Genomic DNA, 20353 nt, shown 5'->3' with positions numbered 1-20353 from the left:
CCAAAAGGACAGGGCCTCGATCCTCAGCCTTCATCCAAAAGGACAGGCCTCAGATCTGCAGCCTTCATCCAAAAGGCTTGGGGCCAAATGGGCTCTGAATTCAGAATCGTCTTCTGATATTGGAAAGGCAGTTTGGTGCCCACACAGTGTGTTGTGGAACGGCCTGAGCAGGGCATCAACTCCTAATCAGACACATTCACATCTCCAAAGAACCACAAGAACATTCACCCCAAGTGGGATAAAGTCTGTAAAGAGCCTCATTTGGTTTAGGTCAGGTTTTATGGCCAAAACAGTTAAGAAAACCTCCTGTGGTGTTCAGAGCTGTTTGAATTTAGAACTGAGGGCATGGGATGATGGATGGGGATAGGCCCAGATTACAGCAGGCACCAAAGAGAATGGGGAGGAGGTCCGCACTGGGCACCGCCCACCCCCTGGTCAGAGGCGGCAAGGTAGGCAGCGGCTCCACACAGTCAGCTGGGGCTGGGGGAAGGGGGTATTTCTATGCCTGTTAGAAGGGAGAGTCGTGCTTTAAAGCTTGTAAACCCCTGCCTGGCATAGGCCAAGAACATAGGCTTTGGAGGTGGACAGACCCGACCTGAAGCCACCTCTGTCATTTGTCATTTACTGGCTGTGACTCGGGATAAGTTAACCTCGCTGACCGAGCTTCTACAAAAAGGGCATTATCGTAGCATCATTATTGTTTTCAGGATTCAACGAGATGCTGTATGTAAGAGGATCAGCCCAAGGGCCTGACACAAGAAAGGGAACTAAAGTCTTCTTTTATTCAGAATTATTGCACCTGCTAAGATTCCCAAGGCGCTCCTCAAACTCCCAGATGGGAGCAGGACCCCAGATCATTTTCTCCTCCCGGCTGGTGTCTGGGGCAGTGCAGGGCGGGGGGTTCTTGTTCATTGCTGGATCTCCTCCACTCCCCCAGGCCCTAGCACTCTTGCCAAGAGAAAGGGGAATGCAAGCTGACGTCTGTAAAGGCTAAAGGCTACTTGACCTTTGGCGCTGCCCACTCCCCCACTCCCCCACTCCCCCACTCCCACCCCACAAAGAAGGAAAATCCCACAGACCTTCTGTCCTCATGTACCTGATCCCGGCTCTTCACCAGCTCCTGGCTCAGGCTGCTGAGACTCTCCTGGGTCTCCGTGATATTTTGGGAGCATCTGGAGAGGACTTCAGCTAGCTGTGGGGCAAGAAGGCAGACCCCCGTGGGGTCTTCAACCTGGGCACTGGTGGGCAGGCTGGCTGGACCATGGGCCCCCAGCTCTGATCCTGCTAAGCCCCTGCCCTCCAGCCTCACTCACAGTCCGCAGCCTGGACCTCAATTCTGCGGCCACCTTCAGTTCCTGGATCTCAGGTGTTCCAGCCACGCTGCTGGACCTTGAGGGAGGCAAGGAGAAAGGCCACATTTGGGGGCTTGGGAACAGCCAAGGTGGGAGGCAGAGAGCTCTGTGGGCACATGCTGGGCATAGCATCTGTGGGACAGCCTTGGTGGCTCTCCGGGTCTCTGGAGAATTTTGTGTTTGGTACAGAGGCACCATCCTGAAGAGGGTCCTACTCACCCAAGTTGTGACATTGTTGAGTATTGCAAAGAATAAAGGTTGAGACAGACTGTAACACCTTGAGTCTATGAAAATCCATGGGCCCGTGATGCAAGGCTGCTATTAATGATCTCCTTACCAGGAAACTTTGTAACTAAAGGGAAAGAATTAAGTTCCTGTCCAGTAGAAACTGTATTTCTTGATAACCAACAGCTTTCTGCTGAGGGAAAAGCTATATTTTGTAGACTACTAGGCAATGATGTATCAGAAGTTTGAACATTATCATCTTGCTGCCCAGTGAAATTGTTACCTGAGGCATAGCGTTACAAGCAATGATGGATGATAAAGGGGTGAGCATTTGCACAGTGACAAGGTCACACCACTCTGCTTCTTTCTTCTACAGGGAAAATGTAACATTACAGTAGAGGAATCAGGCTGTCACCAGCCAATGGTATATCGACATATAATGCCCGGCATCATCAATAATATATTCTAGCAAAAAATGTTCAACTGGAATCCATCTAGCCTTATGCACTCCCAGTTTAGGCCTGGCACAGTGGTTCATGCCTGTAATCCCAGTACTTTGGGAGACAGAAGTGGAAGGATTGCTTGAGGCCAGGAGTTTGAGATCAGCCTGGGCAACATAGTGAGACCCTGTCTCTACAAAAATAAAAATAAAAATAAAATAAAATAAAACAAAATAAAAGCCAGGCATGGTGGCTCACACCAGTAATCCCAGCACTTTGGGAGGCCAAGGTGGGAGGATCACTTAAGGCCAGGAGTTCAAGACCAGCCTGGCCAACATAGTGAGACCCTGCCTTGAAAAAAAAAGAAATGAAAATAAATAAAATACTAAAATTTTTTTAAAACTTCCCAGTTTACAGGAAATGCTGAGAAAGAAGGACAAGACAAACAACTTCAAGGGGAAACTCTAATGAGTACTCCAGAAGGTGGGACCGTGCACGTGATCTCAAAAACAGGTTATAAAACGGCAAATACACCATCATTTCATGTTGGTTAATGTTTACGCGTAGTAGAATAATATCTAGAAGGACGTGTCCTTCTAAGGTGTGATAACCTATCTCTAGATAGTAGGATACGGGATTTTAATTTTCTTATTTTTGCTTATTTCTGTTTTCTAACTTTCTACCATTAGTGTATACATTTTAGTAATAATCATGATTTTAAAAAAGTATCCTGTGTACTTTGGCTTGGGAATGGAGAAGTAGCGGAGGAAAGGGGAGCTGAGCAAAGAGAGAATCAGGAATGAACTGCAGGCTCCTTGAAGATAGGGGTGCCGTTGCTTTGCTCCTCGTACGACTCCAGTGCCTAGCAATGTGTTCAGCACACAGTAGTCTGTCAGTGCATGGATGTTGAAGGCATTACTGAGTGCACAAATGGATGAAGGTTTGGGATATTTGATGGCAGAAGAGGGTGAGGCTGGACCCAATCCGTCTCCACAGGGAGTCAGGAGACATGGGTTCGAGTCCTAGTCCTGGCAGTCACATTTGCTATCTGCATGACCTTGGGTTAGTCCTTTAGCTCTCCAGGCCTCAGGCTCTTCGTCTATAAAACGAGGAGACAAATTTCCTTCCTGCGACCTAATAAGGTGTTCATAGGGATCCAAAGGGACCTCAGAGATGAAGTCTTGCCTGGAAAGTCTTGCCTGGTGGTGGGGCTGGGGGAAGCCCTGGGATTCCCAAAGCCCATCCTGGCTGCCTGGGCAGTGCCTCCGCATGACAGCAGCTGCCCAGGAGGGCCAGAAAGCTTTAGGACAAAGGCAAGGTTGCTCTGCCAGAGGAGCTGTCCTGGGGAACCTGAGGCAGGAGGAGCACACTCAGGGAGGAGCGAGTCACCAGGCTGGGCAAAGGTGGGCCGCTTGGCATGAGATGCTGGGTTCCTCCAGTGTCACATTCAGCTCATGAAAATACCTGGTTCCACTGCGGGTGGAGCTGGTGTTTTCAGACCTTAGGAGAATCTACAGGTCTGGGGATGTTCAGGCAAGAACGGGCTTGCAACATGTGGGAGCGGGGAGACCGCAGAGATCATCCAACCCTCTCGTTTTGAAAATGAGGACACAGAGGCCCAGGTAGGGTAAGGTGACAGTGGGCTGGAGTCACACCCAGACTAAGAGAAGAGGCTGCACCTGGCCCTCTGGCTCCCTGCTCACAACTGTTTTTGCTCCCCATCTTCCTCCTTGATGGGAGGCTGAAATAGGCTTCAAAGCAGGCACTTGCCTGACCCGAGCTCTCTAGACAAACCACAGAGGCCACCTTGGAGGAGGCTGCAGAGCCATAACAGGGGAACAGCAGCCACTGGACGCCAGGATGCCAGGACGCCAGACCTAGGCCAGTGTGCCACTCGCCCCCAGCCCCTGTCCATCCAGGACAAGTGGCCAGACAGACACCCAAAAGGCTTTCCCAAACACATCTTCCCAGGTCAAGAATCTACAATGGCTCCCTACTGGTTGTTTTATTGGGGTCCAACCTCCCTCTAGCTGGACCCCTCCAGGGCCTCTATGCATTCTTTCCTCCCCTCCTCACCCCACCTCTGTCCGCCTCTGGCTTAGCTCTGGGCTACCTGCCATCATGACTGTGGCTTTAGTAAGCCTCCCCAGCACCCCCTCGCTCCCCTTGAACAGGGCCCTTTTCTTCTCTGTCTCTGCACAGACCTTCCTGCCTGAGGTATTCTCCTTCCTTCTGGCCTTAAAAGCCTCATCTTTCAGGAAGGCCTCCATGGTTGCCTCTACCCTTCTCAAGTCTCCTCTTACCCAACAATCCCATCAGCCCTCACATGTCCAGGAAGGGCTAGCTGCTCCGCAGGAAGCATGGGCCTCTGTGAATGATAGGAGGCCACATCTACCCGGAGCCCCCTCTGTGTCCTGGACAGAGCTCTGCTCAAAGGAGATTCACTCGCAGTTCTGCTGACTGAACCCCACTCTCTGTCACCGTTTGAGAGGGGCTCAGTCTGGATGGAGACTCCATCCCTCTTATCTGGAGATGCTCCTCTTCCTCCTCCCTGCTCCTCCACCTCCCAGCTGCCCCATCATCTGTGTTGCTGCTGCCAAGCAGGAGGCACGTGGGGCTGCATGAGTTAGCCCACAGCTGGGAAACTCCCTGGAGCTCCCTGGAGACAAGGGCTGCGGGGTGGCGAGAGGAGGAGGGCCTTCAGGCATGTGCGCAGTCTCTGATCCTCTGTCCCCAAAGACTTCCACCACCAGTGGCATCCCTAGGCTGCAGGGCTCCTGCCCTCACCCGTACCATGGCCTCGTGCCTTCCAGGATCTGGGGTGCTGTGCCCACTTCTCAATCATGCTCTGATCAATGAAGTATTCCCACATTCCCCATCTCCAGAGCCTTCCACCTGACTTTCTCCCCCTCAGTCTCTCTCTACTTCCAACTCATCCCCACGAATTAGCCCGAGACAAGGGAGTGGAGGGAGTAAGGTTCCAAGGATTGGGGCAGGGAACCCAAGGAAGGCAAGGATAAGCTGAAGAGTCAGAGAAAGCAGGAGATTAGGCGTGGAGAACAAGACCACCGGGATCTTGTTCTGTGTGTGGGTGTGAGGCCTCCCCCTAGAGTTCTGCTGGCACTTGGCACAGGGTGAGCATTCTAAATCATTCAGAGAAGGACTTGGCAGGACAGAAGCCCCTTCCTGGGATAGGGAGGCCACCTTGGTACCTGGAGAGTCTATGCCCCCATGGGCCCCTTCCCCTGCAGGTGAGGGACTGGAGGGAGCCATTGCAGTTATTTGGTGAGGTGGGGATAAGGGATAGGGTGTGGGTGCCTCTATTCTAGGAGGGCAGGGAAGGCAGGAGCCCCGGGATGGGGAGGAGAGGTGCATTGTTGGAGGTATTAAGGGTGAGGAGCAGACAGAGCAGGGCTGAGAGGTCCCAGCAGCCTGGGGCGAACACCCACCTCTCGGTCCCCAGGCTGCTGCTGAGGTAGAGGAGGGATGTCCTCGCCACCTCCAGAGTCCGTCTGCATGTGGCCTGGAGCACCTCCCTGTCCAAGGGGAGACTGAGTCAGAGCTGCCTTGATCGGGGACTCAGAGCACTGCGCATGCAGACAGCATCCCAGGGTGCTGGCCTCCGCCTCCTGCCGACCTCCCCTCCTGCCCGCCTCCCCCTCCTGCCTGCCTCTCCGTCTCTGCCCACCCCCTCTCCTGCCCACCCCCTCTCCTGCCCGCCCCTCCTCCTCTCTGCCTCCCGCTCCTGCTGATCTTCCCCTCTCTGCCCGCCTCCCTTTCCTGCCCACTCCCCTCCTGCCCACCTCCCGCTCCTGCCCACCTCGCCCTTTGTGCCCAGCCCTCATGGCTACTCACATGACCCAGTGCAGCCCCCGCAACATTAGCTCCTGCCCATCCAGCAGGACCCGCGCCAGCCGCAGGGCCTGGTAGCCAGCGCCCAACACACCCTGAAACACAGAGGTGCGCAGGACCAGGTCCCACACCTCCTACCCTTGGGCCATGCCCCTCCCTGCCACCTGGGGGTTGCCCCTCACCTTGGCCGTGTTGTAATCCGCCTGCAGGTCCACTTTGGGGACGAACTTGGGGACGTCCAGAGCAGCTGCAGACAAAGACCCTGTCTGAGGGGGCTGCCTATATGGTGCTGGGTCGGCTCATCTTTCATTAAGTCCAGCGCACACTCACCCGTCACTGCCAATCTCCCACCTCAGGCTTCGCAACTCACTCTGAGCCCCCCACCTTGCCAGCCTTAGCCGCATTTAAAGTTGTGATTCCCTCACTGCCACCTTGTGGCCACTTTTGAGAACTACATGCTCATGCCCAAGGGCCGAAAATGGACTAAATCACCTTCTTGCCCACAGGTTTTGAGGAGAATACCCCTTCCTAGCCTCAGAGAAGGAGGATAAAACTGGTATTATTCAAGTGAGAAGAAAGGAAACTTCTGCTAGGATTTGGAGAAAGGCTCAAGCTCTGGACCCCTGACCCCCGTCCCTTCTTTCCAGGAGCTCAGACTTGGGCTTCTTCCAACACAAACTGTCTGAGGCTTCCCCACAAATCAGAGATTATGGAAACTGCATTAAATCCAGATCTCTCTGTTTCCACTGGAGCTCTTTCCACAGCTCTGGGGATGCTGGGAAGCCCCCGGGAGGTCAAGCCACCAGCCCACATCATGTGGCATCTCAGAGGCATCTGCAGAATTAGAACCTGCATCTGCAGAATTAAAACCCACATCTGCCTCTGGCTCCCTGTGGCCCCAAAGAAACACCCGCAAAGGAAAGTAACCAATGGCCTGGATTGCAAACTCCTGTCTCACAGGAAATGTGGGGAGGAGAAAGATCCAGCCCAGGTGGCTCTACTCACGGTCCCTGAAGGCCAGTCCCTTGGGGATGGCTGTGCTGAAGAGGGTCAGGGGGCTGCTTGCTGTCGTGTGGGCGATGTGCTGTGCTGAGATGCTGGGCTCAAGGACACAGAGGTGACCCTCAAAGAGGTACTCCTGGTGTCGGGGGGCCACACTGGTCTGCTTATGCACAGCCTCCTGGAAAATGGCTATCCTAGACATAGCCATGGTAGGGGGCAGAGGGCATGGGGTGTCAGTAGGCAGGGCAGGGGGCCAAGGTCTCCTAAGCCCCAGCTAAGCATTGCCCATAGGCAGGGATCTGTTTTGCAGAGCGAGGGACGGGGGTGGTTTTCTCTGTCATCAAGGGTGGAGAGGCCAAGGGGAGAGTTCACATCTTATAGTGATGGAGACAGAGTGGGAACAGGCCCCAGGAGTCCCAATACCCAGTCTCTGACTCTGCACCTCTTCCTGTCACACTGCCATTACATTTACCTAGTTCTATAAAATTTTCCGGGAATCAAGGGTTCTATGAGTCGTATATTTAGGAAATGCACAGCCAACATACACGCACACACTTCTCAGATGTATAATGCATATTAGCATTAGAAAAGGTACTGACTCTCTGAAGTACATGCAAGAAAACCTGTTTAGCTTTAACTTCGTAGATCTAGTCTTTTTCCAGACTATGTTTGGACCCAGAAGCGTTCCTACATATACACTCTTCAGAATGTACTGTGGGAGATGCTGCTTTGAACAGGCACCGCTGCTTGGGTACAGAAGATTCTCACTGCTTCCCTCCCTTGTCCCCACTTACGTGTTGTGGGCATGGATGTAGACGTGGTGCAGGACTGCCTGGGACAGGGAGAAGACATGGATGACAACTCGCTGCAGGATGTCACTGGTCTCCGCAAAGAACTGGTCGAAGCCCCAGCACTTGGCCTGCTCCACCTCCAGGATGTTGGCCAGGATGGGCACCAGCTGGCTCTGCAGCCCCCTGCCCTCCCAGGACATGGAGACTGTCAGGGGCGGGGGCCCAGACCTGTCCTCCTTAAGCAGGCAGTAGGGGCATGTCCTGAAGAGCTAGGACCAAGGTGGTGGGGCCGGGTGGGTTGGGGAGGAAGAGCTGGAAGAACTCGTTCCAGCATCCAGGTGGGAAAGTGGTGTGCCTAAGCCTGCAGCATGCCCAGAACCTGCTGGAACAGGCCTCAGAAGTCTTGACTCAGCAGAGAGAAGTGATACCCAGCTCAGACTCCAGCATCACCCACCCAGCAGGGTCCCACTCACGGTGACAGCTGGCAGGTGATGGGGAGGGTGTAGCTCCACTCCAGGGGCCCATTCTCCCGCCTCTGGGCACCTGCAATGGCCCCAGCTGGCTTTTCCGTGGTGATCCGGTACCTAGGGGGAGCAAGACCGGGTCAGCGGGATCCCCAGCCATCACATTGCCAGGCAACGACACACTCAGCACAAAGGGCTCAGAGCACAGGTTCAAGTCACCCAGCCACCCCAAGGTAGCCTGAGTGATGGAATGTGAGAGACCTGGCTCTCAGCTGTGAGAGCACCTTGCCTCAGCACTCCTCCTGGAGCCCTTTGCTTCAGATAGAGACACCTTTGCCCTGTCCACTGCCTCCCTCCCAGCTACACTTCCCTCAGCCTGGCCAGCCTCCTCCACACCTTTGCCCATGCTATGCATGGTCCCAGTATCCTCTCGTCCTCTTTCTCTCCCTTCAGAGTCCAGCCTTCCCTGACAACCCCTGTCCACGGGGGTCTCCTGCCCCTCTCACGGTCCTAATATAGGTTCCACACAGCTGGACCCCTGGGCTGAGGCAAGTGCAGCAACCTTTCCACTAAGCAGCTGACATCTCTGCTCCAGGTGGTGCGCTCAGAGGGAGCCGCTACTGTCTCCAGCCACTTAACTAGTTCCCTGTCCGATGGCACAAAACCATGGAAGGACCTTGGACCTGGGAACAGGAAGCTGCCACCTTTGCCCCTGGTGAGCTCTGCCACCTTGGGCAAGTCACTCTTTGAGCTTCGGTTAAGACAAGGAGAGCAGTAAGGGAGCAGAGGGCTAGAGTGAAGCACTGAACTAACACAGGGTGTATTCACAGACACCCGTCAGTCCCGGGCAGAGCTCAGCTGCTTGTTTGATCCGATTAACAAAAAGAGGTCTACAAAGAGCCTGGGTGTGGGGTGCACCAAAGCAGTGTGAGGGGACCAGGAGACACAGCAGGGACTGGTGGGAGAAGGGCCAGGGGACCGCCAGTCTGCCCCATTCCCTGCCCTGTGGCCCACCGTACATGATCTCCTTGTTCCGCCGTGGCCCACCAAAGGGGATGAAGGGCAGGCTGCCAGTGGCTGCATGGTACAAGGTCACTCCAATGCTCCAGAGATCCACAGTCACCCCGAACGCTTTTTGCTGGGGCTTTCGAAGCACCGCCCGCTCATACATGTCGGGGTGCTGCCGGAGAGAACCAGAACGCGGCCATGGAGCGGGAGGGCTGGCAAGGGCCTGGGACCTGTCAGACTCCCTTCCACCGCCTGCAGGTGAAAACAGAACTGTTCAAATCCTTCTCCTTTGTCATCTTAAAAACGGGTGTCGCGTTCGCCCTACCCAGAGCGTTTCCGTTGGCCCACCCTGTGCCCTGGGGACCTGTACGTCCCATCCTCCCGAGAGTCCCAGCAAGGACTTAACTGCACAAGGCCGGGTGGCCTGGCCAGGCTGCAGCCTCACCTTTTCTGTCTTAGAGAACAGAATGCATTCTTCTGGTTGGGGTACAGGGGAGAGACAGAACCCTGTTGGAAGCAGGAGGTGGGCCACACGCTCTATGGGGGCTCTGAGGGGCTCACAAGGGGGCAGCGGGTCCCCAGCAGCTCACCCACCAGGTACTCCTCAGTCCCGTACACTGAGACAAACTTCTCGTCATCATCCAGCTCCCGGGCAGCCCCGAAGTCTGTCAGCTTGTAGATGCTCTGCCCCTCCTCCCCCACGAGGCGCATGATGTTCCCAGGCTTGATGTCGCGATGCACGATGCCGTTCTCCCGCAGGTGGTTCATGCCGGCCACTGGGGACAGACGGGGAAGCCACTAGCTGGCTCTGGCCAGGGTAAGTCTAGTGTCTGAGGCTCATCTTGGTGGGCAGGCTGTCCTTGGATCCAGAGACACAGGAGTTCCCATGGGCTGACAGAGCCATGGGACAGGCAGAAGGCCAGAGACACACATGGGGCTGAGGAGGGCGTCTCAAGGACACTAGGGTATGGAGGTGCCATCTGGATTCTCCAGGAAGCCGAGGGGGTGGTGGCTCTGTCTCCCCAAGGGCGGCACCCCTCTTTGTCGATTATTTCTTTTGATTAGGTGTTCAACTGTGGTAAAATATCCGTAACAAAATTTCCCATTTTAACCAATTTTAAGTGTACACTTCATTGGCACGAAGCACACCCATGCCGCTGTGCCACCGTCACACCATCCAGCTTAGAACTTTTCTCATTCTCCACTTTTTTTTTTTTTTTTTTTTTTTTTTTTTTGAGACAGAGTCTCATTCTGACACCTAGGCTAGCGTGCAATGGCTCAATCTCGGCTCACTGCAACCTCTGCCTCCCGGGTTCAATCGATTCTCATGCCTCTGCCTCCCATGTAGCTGGAACTACAGGCGCACGCCACCATGCCCGGCTAATTTTTGTATTTTTTTTAGTAGAGACAGGGTTTCACTGTGTTTGCCGGACTGGTCTCAAACCCCCAACCTCAAATAATCCGCCCACCTGGGCCTTGCAAAGTGCTGAGATTACAGGCATAAGCCCCTGCACCCGGCCTCATTCTTCAAAATTGAAACCAGACTCATTAAACAACTCCCCGCTCTCCTCTGCCCCCAGACCCTGACATCCACCATGGTACTTTCTGTCTCTATGAATACATGAGTGGAATCACACAGGATTTGTCCTTCTGTGTCTGGCTTTTTTCACTTAGCATAATGTCACCAAGGTCCATCCATGTTGTAGCAGGTGTCAGAATTTCTTTCCTTTTAAGACTGACTAATATGCTATTTTAGGTACCTCCCACATTCTGTTTTCACAGTTAGGCTGTTTCCAACTTTTGGCTATTGTAAATAATGCTGCTATGAACATCGGTGTACAATCTTTTTTAGGTTTACTTTTTAAGTTGGAATTTTAAATGGAAGGATTAGCAGGAGTCAGACGCCTGGGTCCTGCCCGTCAGCATCTGTCCCAGGCCTGCTGCTGGTCTGAGGGTGGAGGCAGGGACAGGGAGGGGCTCACCCACACAGCGCAGCACCACGAGGAACTCATCCTCTGGCAGCCCAAAGGCGTTCTCGGGGCTCTCCAGCACGCTCAGCAGGCTCCCACTGGAGCAGTACTCCATCACCAGTACCTTCTGCCGGCTGCCCCCCTGCAGGTGGGACAGAGAGGGGCTCATGAGGACAGCACTTCTCCTCCCCACCCACTAGGAAGAAGTGGCTCAGAGCCATGGGACAGGCAGAAGGCCAGAGACACACATGGGGCTGAGGAGGGCGTCTCAAGGACACCAGGGTATGGAGGTGCCATCTGGATTCTCCAGGAAGCCGAGAGGGGTGGTGGCTCTGTCTCCCCGAGGGCGGCACCCCTCTTTGTATTACTTTTGTTGATTAGGTGTTCAACTGTGGTAAAATATCCATAACAAAATTTCCCATTTTAACCAATGTTAAGTGTACACCTCATTGGCACGAAGCACGCCCGTGCCGCTGTGCCACCGTCACACCATCCAGCTTAGTGGGGATGCAGCCCAGAGTCCCCACTCTCCAGGTCCCAGCTTCCGGCCTGGCCTTCCCTCCTTGGCCTCACACTGATCTCAAACACTGGAATCCACAGTCACCTATTCCAGGACGCCCTCTCTGCTTAGGTACTGATTCTGTCTATCGTTCCTTTCCCGTGCACCGCTCCCACCCCCTTGCACCCTTTGCTCCCTTCTGCAATTTGCCTGCTCTGTCTGACCTGCTGATGAGCATGGGACCCAGTCTCTGTTGTTGTGTGGCCTGACTCTCCCCAGACGACAAGGGTCCAGGACAAGACCACCCTCTGACCAAGCACCGGACCCACCGTCTCCTCCACCGCAAAGAGCTTGATGATGTTCTGGTGGTTCAGCTTCCGCAGGACCTCAAACTCCCTCACCTGCACCTCACGGGGCCGCAGGTAGCTGGTGGTGTTGAAGACCTTCACAGCAACCAGCTCCCCGGATTTCTGCCATTGGGGAGGGAGCAGTGGGAGACAGCATGGGGATTAGCACACGTCCCACTCCCGTGGGGGAGCAGCCACCTCTCCTGGGCCTCCATTCAGCCTCTCCCACCAGCCCAACCCAGAGATGAGCCTGGTTGGAGGGGGGCTCCCATCCACACCTCCTTTTCCTCTCAAGGGGTAGATAGTCCCACACTGGGAGGTGACAAGAGCCTGAAATTCTGATCTCCTGCAGGGGATGGCTTGTTGTTATTATTACAATTGCCATTGACAATCACCACAGGGCAGCTAACACTCCCTGGGGTTAGCAGCAGGGAAGGGACTGGAACCTGGTCTGGCTGGCTCCAATTCCTATTTTTTTTTTTTTTAAGATGGAGTCTCACTTTGTCTCCAGGCTGGAGTGCAGTGTCAAGATCTCAGCTCACTGGAATCTCTGCCTCCCGGGTTCAAGCGATTCTCTGTCTCAGCCTCCTGAGGAGCTGGGATTACAGGCGCCCGCCACCACGCCCAGCTAATTTTTGTATTTTTAGTAGAGATGGGGTTTCACCATCTTGACCAGGATGGTCTCAATCTCCTAACCTCGTGATCCGCCCACCTCGGCCTCCCAAAGCGCTGGGATTACAGGTGTGAGCCACTGCGCCCAGCCGGCTACTACTCTTAAGTAAAACAGAGTGGATATCATCTCGTATATTCTTGCAGGATAAATCCAAACAAGGCCTAATTCCTGCCTCTGCTCTTCCTAGATCCCATTTGCTGCTACCTTCCTCGGATGTTTGCCTTGTGACTTCATAGTTCTCTTGCCCAACTTGTGCCTGACGGAGGCATCCTCTCAAGGAGCCGTTTTCAGCTCCCTATTCCTCTGCTCAAACCCACAGCGTGAGTGTGCTGCACAACGTCCCCAGATCCCTGTCCCACCGCCCTCAGTGTCCTCTGGGAGCTGACTGGGCCAGCTTCCAAGGCATGAGGAGGCCAAGGCTGGGCTGGCCAGGGTTGCTTCCTACCTTGTTGCGGGCCTTGTACACACTGGCAGTGGCCCCCTGCCCCAGCAGGTCGTCTGTGTGCCACAGGTAATTGGCTGTGCTCTGCATCTCCTGCCCTGAGCTGGCTGGTCACCTGCTGCCTAGAAAAAGAGCATGCTGGGGGCCCAGGATTCCATTCCTGGCATGGGGTGGCCACTGGTGGCCTGACCTGTAACTGTGCCCCAAGGCTACCCTAAGAAGGGCTCCATGTGGGCATTCCATAAGCAAGGGAGTGGGGGAAGTGTGAAGCACAGAAAGGTTAAGTAACTTCCCCAAAAGGACGCACAGCACAACAAGAGGGCTCCCACTGAGCCCTAAGCCCACAGCCGGCACCTGTTCCACCTAAGAGGCCTGGCCTTCTGCCTGTCCTGGCTCCCCAAGTCCCCTTGAAGCCCCTCCCCAGGCAGGTCATTCAACAGAGACAAACCTCTTGTCTCTATCACCTCTCCCCAGCACTGAAGATTCTGGGTTTTGGCATCCAGGCTTGAGACTGTCCCAGGAAGCAGAAACAGTACAGGAGGAAGGGCCTGGGGTCAGGCAGCATCTCCCACACTACCACAAATCTCCAGGATTGCAACATGAGCCTGGAGCCACTCCCCCAGCCCCCGCTGGCCTGCCTGCCAGGCCCACCACTTCCTGCTGCTGTGAGCTGACAGCCGGGTCAGTGCTACTCTAAGAGAGATGGGGCTGCTTCAGAGTGTGTGTGTGTGTGTGTGTGTATGTGTGAGTGTGTGTGTGTGTGTGTCTGTATTTGTGTAGGGGGTTGGGGAGAAGCGTGTGAGTGTGTGTGTAAGAGCAGGGTATAGGGGAGGCAAAATTCATCATTCGGCCATTGGGAGAATCGGAAACATCTTACAACTCTGTTTCCCATCTTTGTCCTCATCTTTTCTCCACAGCCTGGTTCTCCTAAAGCAATTAGTACCAGAAAGTGTATCATCAGAAGTTAAACTCAATTTCTCTCTGAAAAATAAGGCCAGGGCTGGCCTTTTTGGGATACCTGGGGACAGAAGCATTAGAAGGGCCACCATCCTTTAAATATTCTTTTTTTTTGACATAAGGTCTCACTCTGTCATCCAGGCTGGGGTGCAGTGGTGCAATCATGACTCACTGTAACCTCCACACCCTGGGCTCAAGCAATCCTCCCAACTCAGCCTCCTGAGTAGCTTAGGACCATAGGCGTGAACCACCACACCTGGCTGTCTTCTGTGTTTTTAGTAGAGATGGGTTTTTGCCATGTTGCCCAGGCTGGTCCGCCCACATGGGCTTCCTCCCAAAGTCCTGGGATTACAGTGTGAGCCACCATGCCTGGCCACTTAAATACTTTTAAATAACGCTAGACTAGAAAAGGTGTCTTCGTGTTCTAACATCTTAGAGGTTCTCAAACTGAGGGTTGCCATGCCTGGAATCCTATGTTCCTTCACTCTGAACTTTTTCTCTGTGTAATCTTTTTTAAAAATGCAAATCCTTGATCATGTCAGTTCATTGAGCCAGAGGCCCCTTGAAGAGATCAGTGGTCAACTCCCAGTTTCAGATCAGGTAGGAGTGGACATTACACAGAAGCAACTGAAGTACTGAGAGGCTTCCTGAAGACAACACAGTAGCTCAGCATGAATGAGTGGGTCTGGTTTTCCCCGCTGAGGCTGGAGCCAGCCAGCAGGTCTGGGGGCTGGGGCTGGAGCAGAGCAGGCTGAAATTAAGGCCAAAGGCTCTGATACTGGGATGAGGAACAGCTGATGACTCTGGGATAATAGGCAGTGAGGTGCAAAGCACAGAGCCCTAGACAGGCGGCGTGCCCCTGTGTTCTGTGCCCAGGAGCTCTGGTTGTGGCACATCTGGCTCAACTCTGCACGCTCTGCAGATCCTCCCCCCACCACCCCAAGCACCTGGTGCATAGAAGGGCTCAGCGGCCCTCAACCAGTGGTTGGATGAATGAGCAGTGGACAGTGAAGCATGTGAGCCGCCGCCCACCCATCTCTCCCCTCCCCTCCCTCCTCAGGGCTCTGCTGTGGCCAAATGCACTTACCCCACACTCTGAGCTGCCCTGAGTCAGGCAAAGGCTCTTCCTGGCGAGCGTGTGTTATGCTTTCTGTCTGTGGCACGTCCAGGAGCTGAGCTACACCGGAAAGAGGAGGGCGGATGAGAGGCGCCCCTCAGTGCAGTTGCTTCTCAGCCTCCATCAAAGGCCACCGGCCCTAGCCCTTTAACCCTTTCCTGTTTGTCACCTTCCCCCAGAGGGCTGGGCTGGGGGTTTCCAGCTCTATACCCCAACTGTTCAGGGAGACTTTCCCGGCGTCTCCTACTCCTGAGACTCTGGCCAGGGAGAAAGACCCCGGGAAAGGTGAGGGCAGGTGCTGGGAGCTGATGGCTGGTTTTGGGTGTTGGTAAGCAGAGCCCAGGGAGGGCTTGTGGTTGGCCCATGGTGGCTCACCTCTATGCCACACACAACGCTCTATGTGAGAGCACCACTGCTGACAAGCCCACACCCCTGTGCCCGGCTGAGCTGCCCTGCAGCTGCCCCTTGCCTGGCCCCCTCATTCCACCCCCGCCCCCCTCCACACGCTGCACACTCACCCCATCTCCACTGCAGGGGATGCAGGTTTGTGGGACTGGGTGAAACTCCCAGAACTTTCAGGGCTTGCTGTCATTCATGAGCAGTGTTCTTAGCCTCCTGTGGCCAAGGGCCCTTAGGACCCACAGGCAGGGCCAGTTGCAATGGCCTGTGCCACCCCAGGAGCTGGGACTAGTGGGTTTCTTCCCTGCCTCCTTGTGGCGGTGGGACACCAAGCTCAGCACTGAGTCCTGGCTCTCAGCTCTCTCACACTTCCTGATTTCCGTCTCTCGCTCTCTTTCTCTCTTAAAGAGACAGAGGCAACTCAGTGCAGCCACCAGCTCAGCAAAGAGAAAGAGGATGCTCTGAGTTCCCAAGTGTAGGCAATAGGACCAGAGTCTGAGCCACAGAGAAGCCAGGAACTGGGGCCCTTCTGGTCATTGTGGTGGGCAGCTGGGTGCTGTTTTGGCATCTCGCACAATTCACTGGAGCAGGGAAGTTCAGGACTCTGCCCGGAGTCAACAGAGCAGGTTGGGCAAGTTAACTAAGTGGAAAGCTGCCTGGGAAGTCCACGCTCCCACACCCAGGAGCCCCAAGGAGGTGTAGGAGCTACGCCGACCCAGTCCTAGAAGTTGGATCTGAGTCACCTTCCAAGGAGGCCTGCAGAGGTCCGAGCAAGCACGGGGATCCAGCTGATGCCCTCCAGTGTGACGTGAGCACAGCATGCAGCCCCTCCCAGCCAGCTCACTCACCTGCAGCAGGAGGAGAGTAACAGCTACTCCGTGGGTTGATTGGATGACATGGATATATTTGGAATTGTTTGGAGCTTGGAAAGTGTTTTACAGAAAGCATTGAAGGTATGGAGGCCCACACACTTCAGGAATTTACCCATTCTCTTCAGAGACTGCTGAGGCTGGAACCCAGGTGCCAACTTCCCAGCCAGGACTCGATGCCCCGCATCAAATGTCCTAGGAGGCTGGAGGGGTCTGTGCTGCTCTGGTCAGCTCTGAGATGGCAGTTGGATGTGAAATGGTTAAAACCAGGAAATTCCATGTTTCTATAGAATGTTGGAGGGACTTTCCCATGGCCACACCTGGTGGTTTCCTCCGCCAGCACCACCCCTCCCACAGTGACACTAGAACAGGAGCAGACTGAGAACTGCCTGGTGCTTTGTTAAAGAGACCTCCCCATAACACTGCCAGCTGGAGGAGTTGCTGCAGCTTCTCACTGCAGGACCTGGAGGAATGTGCCTGAGTGCCTGAGATCCTCATGTTCCACCCAGTCTTCCCAGCTTGCTTTTTTTTTTTTTTTTTTTTTTTTTTTAAGATAGGGTCTTGCTCTGTCACCCAGGCTGGAGTGCAGTAGCACAATCTTGATCTTGGCTCACTGCAACCTCCGCCTCAGCCTCCCGAGTAGCTGGGACTACAGGCACACACCACCACGCCTGGCTAATTTCTTGTATTTTTACAAGAGATGGGGTTTCACTGTGTGGTTGGTGAAGTGGATTGAACAGGTTGGTCTCAATCTCCCAACCTCCTGATCCACCTGCCTCGGCCTCCCAAAGTGCTGGGATTACAGGCGTGGGCCACTGCACCCAGCCTAGTCTTCCCAGGTTTCTGCCTGCCTGGCACATGGGAGAACTGCCCATCCTAGTTACCTTGTGATGCGGGGAGCATGTGAGTTCCCCACCAAAGCATTTAATTCCTGATGCAAGCCCCTCCCAGAGCTCCGCTTTCGGGCAGTGTGATTCTGTTAGTCTGGGTCCTTGGGTGACTGTCCTGAGCAGAGCTCCCCTGCTGGTTCACAAGGGACATTGGCTTTGGTGAGAAATCAGCCTTTGTTGCTTCAGGGCACCGAGGTTTGCTACATAACTTAGACAATCCATAATGTTTACCCACTTTTTACCCTGATGAACCTGCTGGGTCCTCAGCAGCACTCTTACTTTCCTCTCTCCATCAATCTCTTTCCCAGTGTATTTAGCACGTTCAAAGGCAACTACCATGTGTCTAGCAACTTCTATGAGGCAGGCACTGTGTGCTGAGGACGTAAAGGCTGGGCATCCCACCAGGAGCCTGGAGGTCCAGGATGGCATGGCAGATGCTGAGTGGCAGGCAGGCAGCAGGGAGGAAGGTGATCAAGAAGGGCTTTCCAGAAGGGTTGCTCGGCCAGACTTTAGGAAGAGGGGAGTTAGGCAGAGGAGAGGGGGCTGGGGGAATGGAGTTCCAGGCTGTGGGCACACATGCAGAGGTACAGAAGCATGAGAAGAGCTGGACTGAGGCTGAGAAAAGGGGGAGAGGTAGAGGTGGCCTGGAGCCATGTGCCCCGCGACAGATCAAGTTTCCTTGGGCATCCTCTGTGAGGTCACATCCTCTGTGTGGACACAGTGAAGCAATGTCTTGCCTGTGCCCAGTCGGGCAGCACAGCCAGTTGTATCCGGGAAGGTGCAGCGGGCTGGCGGGCTCCAGAAGGGAAGAGGAAGTCTGTCAGAGTCCCCACCACATGTTCCCAAGTGGCTCTGAGAAGTCCTAGAAATAGAAGTGGCAATCCAAGGGTAGTGCAAGGACCAGAGGCGGAAGAGGGCAGCCCTTGACAGCAGCTGTCAGAAAGAAAATCTCATGTGACTTCTACAAAGAGGCCGAAAGTATAGTGGGAAGGGCAGGGGCTAGCTCCATTGCCATGGAGGTTTGAGTTCAGATTTTACCACCTACTGAGGGTGACCCTAGCACGTCACTCGACGTTCCTCATAGGGCTGGTTTGAAAGTAAAATGAGATGAAGCTCCTGGCACCTGGTTCACTCTGAAGAGATATTAATTTCTTTTTCCGCCCCTAAGGGGCCTGAGTCAGTTTTTCACAGCTGACTCACCTGCCCAGTGCCTTAAAGGGGAGGGGAAAGGGCTCGGGTGCTGGTGGGGTGCATATGGAAGAGACTGGGGGGCATTGCCAGGCAGTGTGTATTTGCTATGCTCAGTCACAAGAGCGAAGGGCTGAGCGACGCGCTCTCGGAGCCCAGCTTCTTGTCACCTACAGGGGTTAGCTCTGACCAGGAGCTTTGGGTGTGGAAGGAGGGACAGACACTGCAGCCAGGCCTGCTGCTATGGACCCAAGCAGTGGGACAAGCTGTGGGGCAGCATCCAGGCCACTGAAGGAAATCGGCACCGGTGCAGCGTCATCTCTTGAGGAAAAGTAAGTGTTTCTCTCATTGTCTTCACTCTTCAAACCTCCTCCGCACCATTCCCTCCTACACTGTCAGCTAAGGACCTTGCCTTAAACTTCACTTAGATAAAAGAAGCAATCAGAAGGGAGCTCCCTCATTTCCTCCCCCACATCCACTGCCTGCCCTGTCTGTACTCACCTGCCTTCCCTCTCACGCGACAGCGGGAAGTGCCTCTTGTTGAGCCCCTTCTAGTGGCCATGGCTAACCCTCCTGCTTGTGCTCTGCAGCTTACCCTCTCCTCTCCTGCACATTCATTCTTCCCGTTCTACTGTGTCCTGCCCACCCCACCAAACAAATGCACCTCTGCACTGCCCATCTTACCCTTGTCTCTTGATGCTCCCCATTCAACGAGCTGTCAAGTTACTGCCTCTTCCCTTCCCATTTGCCACCGAACCCACTCCAGTTGGACTCATTCCCCCTCTGCTGAAAATGCTCCTGTCCAGGTCACGAATGATTCCCTTTCCACTCCAGCCTCACTTTACCCCATTGGCATTCAACAGCAGATTCCCCCTTTGTTGAAGCATTGTCCTTTCCTGCTGTCTGTGACCCTGTGCTCTCCCAGCCACCTACCTCACTGCCACTTGCTCATTCTACCTTCTTTGCTGGCCCCCTTCCTCTGCTGCATTTCTTTTTTCTTTTTTATTGAGATGGAGTTTCACTCTTGTTGCCCAGGCTGGAGTGCAATGGCGCGATCTTGGCTCACCACAACCTCCACCTCCTGGGTTCAAGTGATTCTCCTGCCTCAGACTCCCGAGTAGCTGGGATTACAGGCATGTGCCACTACATCAGGCTAATTTTTTTTGTATTTTTAGTAGAGGCGGGGTTTCTCCATGTTGGTCAGGCTGGTCTCGAATTCTCGACCTCAGGTGATCCATCTGCCTAGGCCTCCCAAAGTGCTGGGATTACAGGTGTGAGCCACTGCACCCAGCCCTTCTGCTGCATTTCTAATGATCGGGACCTTCTCTTTTTTCCATCTCCACGCTCTTCCTGGGAATCTCTGTTTGAACACATCTATAATGTAACAGTTTCTAATAGGTTTTCAGGTATTATCTACCCCCAAAACTCCAAATTCGTACATCCAAGGGTCTACCGGGTATTTCCACTTAGATGTCTACTAGTCATGTCAGCCTTGCCAGGTCAAGCAGAATCCTTCATTTCCTGAACAACTCCTATCTTACTACAGTTTCGTTTTCAGAGTAATACTCATTTTGCCTTTTCATCTGTCCTCCCTGACTAGAAAGCTCCATTACCTGTTTTTTTTTCTGTTCAGTACTATAGGACAGTGCTTGCACAGAGAGAAGCTTAATGTTTGTTGACTGACTAAATGACTGTCTTTAGTATACGTAATATGCCAAGGTTGCTAACTCCTGAGTAAAAGGAAATGTCAAATACCGATGAACATAAATCAGGAGTTTCCAATCTTTTGGTTTCTCTAGGCCACATTGGAAGAATTGTCTTGGGCCACACATAAAATACACGAACACTTATGATAGCTGATGAACTAA

The 20353-nt window shown here is 54.0% G+C and overlaps 1 protein-coding gene across 5 annotated transcripts in view; it reads right to left on the bottom strand.

Annotated features, from left to right (window-relative positions):
- Window positions 1–15905, bottom strand: part of IKBKE (inhibitor of nuclear factor kappa B kinase subunit epsilon) — a 26395-nt gene extending 10490 nt beyond the window's left edge. The window contains exons 1-17 of one of the 5 annotated variants that reach the window (XM_023186885.2): window positions 15658–15905; window positions 15110–15199; window positions 13069–13187; window positions 11933–12073; window positions 11117–11246; window positions 9751–9910; window positions 9580–9641; window positions 9146–9306; window positions 8136–8246; window positions 7666–7845; window positions 6875–7065; window positions 6052–6116; window positions 5873–5964; window positions 5467–5553; window positions 1314–1389; window positions 1097–1192; window positions 800–948 (exon numbers count right to left, since the gene is read on the bottom strand). In XM_023186885.2, the coding sequence (XP_023042653.1) occupies window positions 800–948; window positions 1097–1192; window positions 1314–1389; window positions 5467–5553; window positions 5873–5964; window positions 6052–6116; window positions 6875–7065; window positions 7666–7845; window positions 8136–8246; window positions 9146–9306; window positions 9580–9641; window positions 9751–9775 (1295 nt within the window). In that variant the 5' untranslated portion in view covers window positions 9776–9910; window positions 11117–11246; window positions 11933–12073; ... (1 more) ...; window positions 15110–15199; window positions 15658–15905. Of the gene's footprint in view, window positions 1–799; window positions 949–1079; window positions 1193–1313; window positions 1390–5466; window positions 5554–5872; window positions 5965–6051; window positions 6117–6874; window positions 7066–7665; window positions 7846–8135; window positions 8247–9145; window positions 9307–9579; window positions 9642–9728; window positions 9911–11116; window positions 11247–11932; window positions 12074–13068; window positions 13188–15109; window positions 15200–15657 lie in introns of those variants that run through there. The other 4 variants (XM_023186881.2, XM_023186882.2, XM_023186883.2 and 1 more) reach the window with 4 other exon arrangements.
- Window positions 15906–20353: the final 4448 nt, after the last annotated feature.

This window comes from Piliocolobus tephrosceles, chromosome 1 (genome assembly GCF_002776525.5).
Source record: "Piliocolobus tephrosceles isolate RC106 chromosome 1, ASM277652v3, whole genome shotgun sequence".
In the NCBI taxonomy this organism is placed as follows: domain Eukaryota; kingdom Metazoa; phylum Chordata; class Mammalia; order Primates; family Cercopithecidae; genus Piliocolobus; species Piliocolobus tephrosceles.
Note: the sequence above shows the minus strand (reverse complement) of the source record. Positions and strands in the feature narration are given on the sequence as shown.